Source organism: Panthera onca, chromosome A3 (assembly GCF_046562875.1).
Source record: "Panthera onca isolate mPanOnc1 chromosome A3, mPanOnc1 haplotype 2, whole genome shotgun sequence".
Classification (NCBI taxonomy): domain Eukaryota; kingdom Metazoa; phylum Chordata; class Mammalia; order Carnivora; family Felidae; genus Panthera; species Panthera onca.
The window spans coordinates 19124393-19134139 of record NC_138341.1 but is presented as its reverse complement, the minus strand read 5'-3'; the positions used below and the strand labels follow the sequence as shown (position 1 = coordinate 19134139).

Genomic DNA, 9747 nt, shown 5'->3' with positions numbered 1-9747 from the left:
TCAGCTCGGGCCCGTCGCCTCGAAATGGCAGAACGTTCGCGTCTAGCGTCTCCCGACGCACCCCCAGCAGACCCTGTGCCGCGACAGACGACGACGAGTCAGAATTCTGCGGGGCTCAGGGCCTGGAGAGCGGCCCCGGAACTCCTGAGCCGCACCCAACTGCGCTCCTCAAGTCCAGTCAGGCGGGTTTGTAACCTGGACACCTGTGGTGCCCGCACTAGTGGGCGGGTCGTGGTTAGAGAGCCAAACCGAAGCCCTTCTCGGTGACGGGCAACCATCGCAGCCAATAGCGAGGCACATCGCCTTCCCGCCCCGCCCTCCCCCGCGACCGTTGACCGGACGGCTTTCCCTGAGTGCTCGGTTCCTTCTGCCTCCGCCAGGCTCATCGTGCTCCCCTGAGCCGTCTGGGCGTCTCCCGGCCATCCGGACTAGACAGTGATCCTCCTTCCTGGCCTCCAGTCCCACTTCAGGAAACACCCCAGGGATGACCGGGAAGGGGCGCTGCCCTCAGAATTATCCCTTAGAAGGATGAGTGTTTGTGGAGGTTGCCCTTATGAAGACGGGAAATGTCGCTTTAAATGCGTTAAAGGTTTATTCAGTCCCCTGTATCAGAGCCTATAGTTGGCGCTGATGCTGGTCTGCCAGCGGTAAGAGAATGTGAGGACTCAGGATCAGCTGATCTCATTCAGCCTTGCTTAGATCATTGGCTGTGCATCCCGCAGGTGTTTTTCGCTTTGGGGTTTATTTTTATTTTTATTTTTATAGTTTTTTTTCAATATATGAAATTTATTGTCAAATTGGTTTCCATACAACACCCAGTGCTCATCCCAAAAGGTGCCCTCCTCAATACCCATCACCCACCCTCCCCTCCCTCCCACCCCCCATCAACCCTCAGTTTGTTCTCAGTTTTTAAGAGTCTCTTATGCTTTGGCTCTCTCCCACTCTAACCTCTTTTTTTTTTTTTTTTTCCTTCCCCTCCCCCATGGGTTTCTGTTAAGTTTCTCAGGATCCACATAAGAGTGAAACCATATGGTATCTGTCTTTCTCTGTATGGCTTATTTCACTTAGCATCACACTCTCCAGTTCCATCCACGTTGCTACAAAAGGCCATATTTCATTTTTTCTCATTGCCACGTAGTATTCCATTGTGTATATAAGCCACAATTTCTTTATCCATTCATCAGTTGATGGACATTTAGGCTCTTTCCATAATTTGGCTATTGTTGAGAGTGCTGCTATAAACATTGGGGTACAAGTGCCCCTATGCATCAGTACTCCTGTATCCCTTCGGTAAATTCCTAGCAGTGCTATTGCTGGGTCATAGGGTAGGTCTATTTTTAATTTTTTGAGGAACCTCCACACTGTTTTCCAGAGTGGCTGTACCAGTTTGCATTCCCACCAACAGTGCAAGAGGGTTCCCGTTTCTCCACATCCTCGCCAGCATCCATAGTCTCCTAATTTGTTCATTTTGGCCACTCTGACTGGCGTGAGGTGATATCTGAGTGTGGTTTTGATTTGTATTTCCCTAGTAAGGAGCGACGTTGAGCATCTTTTCATGTGCCTGTTGGCATCCGGATGTCTTCTTTAGAGAAGTGTCTATTCATGTTTTCTGCCCATTTCTTCACTGGGTTATTTGTTTTTCGGGTGTGGAGTTTGGTGAGCTCTTTATAGATTTTGGATACTAGCCCTTTGTCCGATATGTCATTTGCAAATATCTTTTCCCATTCTGTTGGTTGCCTTTTAGTTTTGTTGGTTGTTTCCTTTGCTGTGCAGAAGCTTTTTATCTTCATAAGGTCCCAGTAATTCATTTTTGCTTTTAATTCCCTTGCCTTTGGGGATGTGCCGAGTAAGAGATTGCTACGGCTGAGGTCAGAGAGGTCTTTTCCTGCTTTCTCCTCTAGGGTTTTGATGGTTTCCTGTCTCACATTCAGATCCTTTATCCATTTTGAGTTTATTTTTGTGAATGGTGTGAGAAAGCGGTCTAGTTTCAACCTTTTGCATGTTGCTGTCCAGGTCTCCCAGCACCATTTGTTAAAGAGACTGTCTTTTTTCCATTGGATGTTCTTTCCTGCTTTGTCAAAGATTAGTTGGCCATACGTTTGTGGGTCTAGTTCTGGGGTTTCTATTCTATTCCATTGGTCTATGTGTCTGTTTTTGTGCCATGCTTTGGGGTTTATAATCTCAGGTGATTCCGATGTGAACCACTGACATAACTTGAAAATTATGAGCAGTGATTTTCTAAGGTCACTTAATAACCTGTTTTGTGAACTGTGATTTTCTATTATTCTATTTTCCTCTTTGGATATTAGGTAACGGACCACAGTTTTCACGCTGAGACCTGTCCAAAGGGTCTTAGGGAGGTTTGTATTCTCATAGGGTGAATCGTATCAACTGCGGTTCCCTTTTTCAGGGCTGAGGGAGCATGAGCCATTTGCAGAACTTACTGTTAGATACCCTCCTGGGAACAAAGCATGTGGACAGTGCAGCCCTCATCAAACTCCAGGAGCGAAGCTTGAGTGTAGCATCACCAGGATTTAGTGTAAGAAAAAGCCAGTTTGGGTATAAGCATTACAAACTCTTTCTGTAAAGAGCCATAGTAAACATTTTCAGTTTCTGGGCTATATGGCCATTGTCACAAGTACACTACTATGCAGTTTTAATGGGGAAACAAGCAAGGACAGTACATTAAAAAATGGGTGTGACTGTGTTCCAATAAATCTTTATGAACACTGAAATTTGAATTTCATGTAATTTTTACATATCACAAAATATACTATTTGTTTTTTCCAATGACTTAATAATAGAAAAAAACATTCTTAGCTTCCAGCGCTACAAAAACAGGTAGTGGGCCAAATTTGGCCAGCCTGCCATAGTTTGCCCACTCCTAGTCTAACTTCTGCAGGTAATGCCCAGTGATGTCCGAACTCTTGTGAATGGATTCGCCAAGAACCCTTTGCAAACCAGAAGAGAAGGACTGTATTTCAAGGAAAAGGACTACAAATGTGTCCGGGCAGATGACTATTCTCTTTATGCTAAGAATGTGAGTGTTCAAGATTTGAAGACGGCTAAGTAAAAAGCCTTAAGAATTTGACTCCAATTTGCTCTGTCCCCACTGATCCCATTTATAAAACAAACTGAGCCCATTACTGCAGTGGCAATGTCTGAGACAGCAGTCTAATGCCAGGAAGGCATAAGTAAAAGAAAGTATGAACAGAGAGCCTAGCTGAGAAATATTCATTCCAGAATCTGTCAACTGAACCTTGCCTAAAGTATCTCCTTTCACTACTCCATACTCTACATCCTCTTTCTTAAAAAAAGAAAAGAAAAAAGAAAAAGTCAGCATTCATGTGCTTAAAACCTCTCTTGGCTCTCTGTTGCCTGTAAGGAAACAAGGAGCTGAAATTCACATTTATTGGATGCCCTATATTATGGCATAAGCATACTTCATCCATATTATAAAGTAAGTAGCCTCATTTTTCAGGTGACGAAACTGAGATTTAACGAGGTTAAATAATTCTTCCTTAGTCATGCAGCAGAAAATGGAGGTGCCGGGATTCAAGCCCAAAGCTGTCCAATTCCAAAATGTATAACCTTTTCATTATATCATTTGTTCTCATTGAGATAGGGGTAGATTACAATCAGCTGGGGAACTTTCTCAAAACACACATGCTGTTATTACAAGTCTGAAATTTTTTGAGAAAAGACAACTAAATTAGTGGAAAAGAATGAAGAGTCCACAAACAGATATTTATCAGCGTTATGGAAGTAAAGAAATGGCAAGAAATGTGGCTGAAGTGCAACTGCTAGTCCTGTGACAAGAACCAAAAGAAGGGCATTCTGTTTTACTCTTATCCAGGAAAACACTGGTGTGGTTGTTGTGAAGACCCATCTGTATCTTCTGGTGGCAACTTACACTGAAGGCATGTATCCTAGTGTTTGTGTGGAAGCCACAGAGAAACTGGGTAAGTTTGTCTCCCTATGCCTGTCTTCATTCCCTATGGTAGTGAGGCCTTCTGACTGCCAGTAACTGAGAACCAATTCACACCACTGAGGGCAGAAAGGAGGAATTTATTGGAAGAGTACTGGAGTTAGTGCAGCTGAACCACAGGGAAAATGGACTCCAGGGACAGAAATACCGCTAGAATGCTTCTCTAGTCTCTTTTTTTCTCTTTCTTTCTTTCTTTTTTTTAGATAGAGAGCATGAAAGTGAGCACAAGCAGGGGAGGGGGTAGAGGAAAAAAAGGGGGAGAGAGAGAAGGAGAATCTTACATAGGCTTCAAGCTCAGTGCGGAGCCCAATGTGGGGTTCAATCCCACGGCCCTGGGATCATGACCAAGCCAAAATCAAGAGTCAGATGCTCAACAGACTGAGCCACCTAGGCACCCCTCTAGTCTGTTTCTAAGGGCATCAGCTTTGTTCTGTCCTATTGCAAAGCCTTTCCTGGCTGGTATCATGGCCAAGGCTCACATACTGCCTCTTAATTTCTTTTAGGACCCTGATTTGACAAGTCTTGGGTCATATGGTTTACCCCTATATCAGTCAGCTTTTGGGGGGTTAGGGGTGAGGAAGGCAGCAGGGTAAAAAACAAAACAAAACAAAACAAAACAGAAATGTTAACTGCTGGGGGCCACCCTATGCAAAGGAGCCTTTTACAGAAAAATTACTGAGCCAGGCAGCTACCTTATTGATGTCTACTGCATTCCTCTTCTGTGTCTTTATGTTTTTGAATGAAGATCTAATATAGGACTAACTGGGAAATTATACCTATGAGAGTTGAGCTTAATGAATGATAAATTATATTTGTGTTCAGATTTTTATTTTTATTTTTTTAATTTTTTTTTACCGTTTTTATTTATTTTTGAGACAGAGAGAGACAAAGCATGAATGGGGGAGGGGCAGAGAGAGAGGGAGACACAGAACCGGAAGCAGGCTCCAGGCTCTGAGCCATCAGCCCAGAGCCCGACGCGGGGCTCGAACTCACAGACTGTGAGATCGTGACCTGAGCCGAAGTCGGACGCTTAACCGACTGAGCCACCCAGGCTCCCCTGTGTTCAGATTTTTAAATGTAAACCTAAATTCCTTAAAAAAAATTGGGGGGGGGGGGTTACTTGAACACTCCTTTAAGATAGTAGAATCCTCTACCTCTACTAGTGAGGAAAGCAGCCATTCTTTCGTTCTTTCAACACATATTCAGTGATGATCTACCATGTGTGTTCTTCTATCCAAATAAACAAGGATATCAAAGCTGTGAGCAGACATAGTCTCTACCTCCCAGGCCTCTATACATGCTGTCTAAAAATAAGTGTCCCTTTCTGCCCTGCCCCTTCACATTCAGTTGTCAAATTCCTAATCATCAATGGAGACACAAGTCAGTTCTTGGGCTATGCACTATGCATATTCCCGCTATGCTATGCATTTTATGCATACCTTTACTATCATTGCCATTAGAGCTCTTTGTTTACCTAGATTGTGAGCCCCTAGAAGATAAGAATTGTGTCTTAATCTCCTATCTCCAGTACCTAAAACAGCCTCTAGTGTTGAGTAGGTAATTAATACATGTTTGATGAACAAATAAATGAATAGCCTCTGCCTAGCAGAATCAGGGAAGGCTCCAGAGAAATGAATCTTAAAAAACTGAGAAATTAAGTACCATCACAGAAACACACACACACACACACACACACACACATACACACACACAAATGTATGTATGCACAGAACTTCCCAGTTGTTATAAATAGTTTCCTGTCATGGAGTGTCATAAACCATGCTACACAGCTGGCAATGAGGTATTCTAAGAGTAAATAGGACTGAACCTGAAGAAGACACAGAAGGAGTGACCTCCAACATGGGAGGAACAGGCAATTACAACCACCAAGGTCCTTTTCTGGGCAGGTGTCAAAATTTGAGGGAAGTTCAGTTTCAGTAGACTAGGGCTGGAGCAGGAAGACAGAACAGAGACATGTAGATTTGGGTTAATTATATAATTAAAGGTATCCAGAAAATGAGGCTAGGGAAAGGGGGAATTAGGCCGTCAAGAGGCCAGATTCTATCCTATCAACTGGGGCCCAGGGCTAATTCCCCAGGTCTCCCGTGGAGACCAGGGAAGTTGCCTCAGCCCTGTAAAGTAGATTCTGTAGCTGGCAGTAAAGGTTGAGGTTCTTGTTTACAACCACAAAATACTCCAAAGAATCTATACTAGTTAGAAGGAGATAGCTGACATCATGCTACTAAAATCCTACTGCTCAAGGCATTTGGGTGGCTCAGTCAGTTAAGCGACCGACTTTGGCTCAGGTCATATCTCACAGTTCATGAGTTTGAGCCCTGCATTGGGCTCTGTGCTGATAGCTCAGAACCTGGAGCCGGCTTCAGATCCTGTGTCTGCCTCTCTTTCTCTGCTCCTCCCCTCCTTGCTCTCTCTCTCTCTCTCTCTCTCTCTCTTTCTCTCTCTCTCAAAAAATAAATAAATAAAAATCCTCCTGCTCTAGGAAGGGATGGGCTATCTTGGAAGTGGTTGGATTCTCATGAAGGATGATTGAGGCCTGACACCTACTCAGGAGCCAGTTACTTATCTCATTACTTCTGTTTCCTTCCCTTGTTTTTCTTTTAATTATATTTTTCACTATCAAAAAATTATATCAAAATTATACACAATAATTACAGAAAAATTGGGAAATAAAGAATTATAACTATTTTTAAATGTTTTATTATGAAAGATTCTAGGAAACATATATATCTTTGAGGGCAGCGATGGGTATTAACTATCCAGTCATCCTTGTATGTCCAGCATCTGGCACATGGTAGTCACTCCCAATGTCTGTGGAATAAATAAATGAATGAATCATATTGTGGTGATAATTTGCTGCTCACAAGTAATAACCATGTTCTGGTTTCTTTCAGGAGAATATCTAAGAAGAAAAGGAAATTAAGTCATCAAAGGACCATGAAAAACAGCTTTTGTTATTATAGGAAATCAATTCTAAAGAAAAAGTAATGCCTTATTTTGTGATTGTAAAACACTAGGAAGAAGGTACCAAAAAGGAAGAATGAGCTAAGGGAGCGATTTTTCTTTTTTCAAGAGATCCTCTTCTTTAATTAGAATTCTTTGATAAGCTTTACCTGTTTGTTTGATTTTTTTAAGCGCTGGTCATTGGTATGAATGTGAGGACATTGATAGCTGCACGGGCATATCTGTTGAGAGACTCCTCCATGAGTCTCTTGGACTCCCACATCCTGCTGAGTATGTCAAGAGTGCAAGGCCCTAACCACTCTTCACCGAGGGCATTTCTCAGGGTTATGTTCCAGGAAGCAACCCCGAAAAATGAAGTAATGTCTCCCTTCAGAGCAAAGAGCGAGCTTTCTTACTGCTTGCTATAAAAAAAGGTAAGTTCCCTGAACTCAGTGTTGTTGCCCTATAATGCTGCTCACCACATGTGTGACACCCATCTGGTCCACATCACCCCTGTAGGACTTGGGGAGAAGGACAACACAAAGGCCACCCTTTGGGCCATAGTCAAAGTATTTGATGGGCATTCCATACCCCCCACCATCTGCAGGCATCTGATTTTGTTGAACATTGGAAATGGCCTTTCAAAAATCAACTCAAGGGCACATGGGTGGCTCAGTTGGTTAAGCGTCTAACTTTGGCTCAGGTCATGATCCCATGGTTCTTGGGTTCAAGCCCCACGTGGGGCTCTGTGCTGACAGCTTGGAGCCGGGAGACTGCTTTAGATTCTGTGTCTCCCTCTCTCTCTGACCATCCCCTGCTCACACTCTGTCCTCTCTCTCAAAAATAAATTAACACTTAAAAAAATCAACCAAAAAAAATTTTTTTTAATCAACTCAAAAAGATTTTTGACTCTGTCTCCCTTCCTTCCTCCTAGTCCACACAACTTAGTATGGACAATGAATGCAGTCATCTCCAGAAAGGGTTCATCTGCTGTTTACCTCCAGGGTGACGATCAGAACAATAAGGGTGGGGAGTTATACAACTTTTTTGAAAATTTAGTATTCCATCCTGTCCATGATGCATCTTTCTTTCCCCTAATGGCAACTGCAGGCCAACCTGGTTGGCACACCCTTCAGGTGTCCCTGGGGAGGGAACATCTTACACAACTGGCATCAGCTCTTAGACCTTTTGCAGTTCTTGACATTATCAAGCAGCAAGGTACAGTTTTCTGAATTCTGAAAACATGCTATCTGGGGCTTTCCATGTAGATCTACCTACAGATTTTGGAGTCAGTCCTCATGCCAATGATTTCTCCTTATAAATCAGCACATTGACTTCTGGATTTTATAAGTCAGTCATGTGTATTATATACCCACTCTCCACATGCTGTCAAGCTGGGGTTTTGAGCCTGCAAGGCAGAAGTTCTGGCCCTGGCCCGTGGTAATCTCTCAAGTGCTAGAGGCCATCATGAAGCCTCTTGCCTGCTCACCAGCTGGTCAGCCAGCCTTTCCTAGACACATACTCACTGCACTGCTAGGTGCCTGGGGGGCCCTTTTTGTAAACCACCTCAAGGCAAATGCCTCACTACCTAGAGCCATCATATATAGACCTGCCCAGTTACTTCTACAATTCTTATTATAAAGTTCCAGCTGTGTCCAGCTATTCAGAGAGACCCACCAAAGTGACCCTTTGGTGTAGCCACACAGTACCTGCAGAGGTGTCCTGGCCAGATGATCTTCTGGTCCAGGGGTCTCCAAACTAAGGAGATTTGTGTCCTGGTGGTCCACAAAGACTTTAGAAGGGGCACACAGGCGTGAATGGATTTAAGTGATTAATTTTTTACCAGACCCTCAACTTCCATACGTACTTGCCTAAAACCGCTGTGGTTGAGGAGTCATGTCAGCTCTAGCTTCCCACCTCCCCTCCCCAAGCACCCTTCCCCCAGTACACAAAAGGAAGGTATGCTCTCATTCAGCCCCAGTCTTGCCATGATGCTTGGCTTGGAGTACAAAAACTGCAGTGTGCCAGAGGAAAGGAAAACTCTCAATATTTTTTAACGTTTTTAAATCCATCCTCTACTGTCAAAAAATATATGTGGAGAGATCCATGAGAATAAAGTAAAAAGCATTAGTGAGAAATAGTGAAAATCTTTGTGTCATAATTGTTCTATGAGAGGAAGGCTTTATGTCTTACCTATATTTCTTTTTTTAATGTTTATTTATTTTGAGAGAGGGAGGAGGGGAGAAGCAGAAAGAGATTGGGGGAGAGAGAATCCTAAGAGGGAATGAGATCAAGATCTGAGCCGAAATCAAGAGTCAGACGCTTAACCGACTGAACCACCAGGCGCCCCTAGAAGGATTTGATTTTTAAAAACTGTCGTAGCAAAAGTGTATTGAGGGGTGCCTGGGTGGCTCAGTCGGTTGAGCGTCGGTCTTTGGCTCAGGTCACGATCTCGCGGTTTGTGAGTTCGAGCCCCGTGTCGGCCTCTGTGCTGACAGCTCGGAGCCTGGAACCTGCTTCGGATTCTGTGTCTCCCTCTCTCTCTGCCCCTCCCCTGCTCATGCTCTGTGTCTATCAAAAATAAATAAAATGTAAAAAAAATTTTTTTAATCTGAAAATCATTTTTAAAAAAGTGTATTGAAATTAACATTTTTACTTTCCAAATCCTTTGTGAGTATATCAATTTTTTTATTTTTTTAATTTTTTTTTAATGTTTATTTATTTTTGAGACAGAGAGAGACAGAGCATGAACGGGGGAGGGGTAGAGAGAGAGGGAAACACAGAATCGGAAGCAGGCT

General features: G+C 43.3%; 1 protein-coding gene across 4 annotated transcripts; it reads left to right on the top strand.

Moving 5' to 3' along the window:
* Positions 1-20: 20 nt before the first annotated feature.
* Positions 21-7118, top strand: PFN4 (profilin family member 4). 4 transcript variants are annotated; one of them, XM_078444926.2, is made up of 5 exons: positions 21-186; positions 2411-2539; positions 2903-3040; positions 3857-3962; positions 6901-7118. In XM_078444926.2, the coding sequence occupies exons 2-5, from the start codon at positions 2423-2425 to the stop codon at positions 6927-6929; spliced, it is 390 nt and encodes a 129-aa protein (XP_078301052.1). In that variant the 5' UTR covers positions 21-186; positions 2411-2422; the 3' UTR covers positions 6930-7118. The 4 variants fall into 4 exon arrangements, with proteins under 4 accessions (XP_078301052.1, XP_078301050.1, XP_078301053.1 ...); XM_078444927.2 differs by lacking the exon at positions 21-186 and adding an exon at positions 346-647; XM_078444925.1 differs by lacking the exon at positions 21-186 and adding an exon at positions 637-722.
* Positions 7119-9747: the final 2629 nt, after the last annotated feature.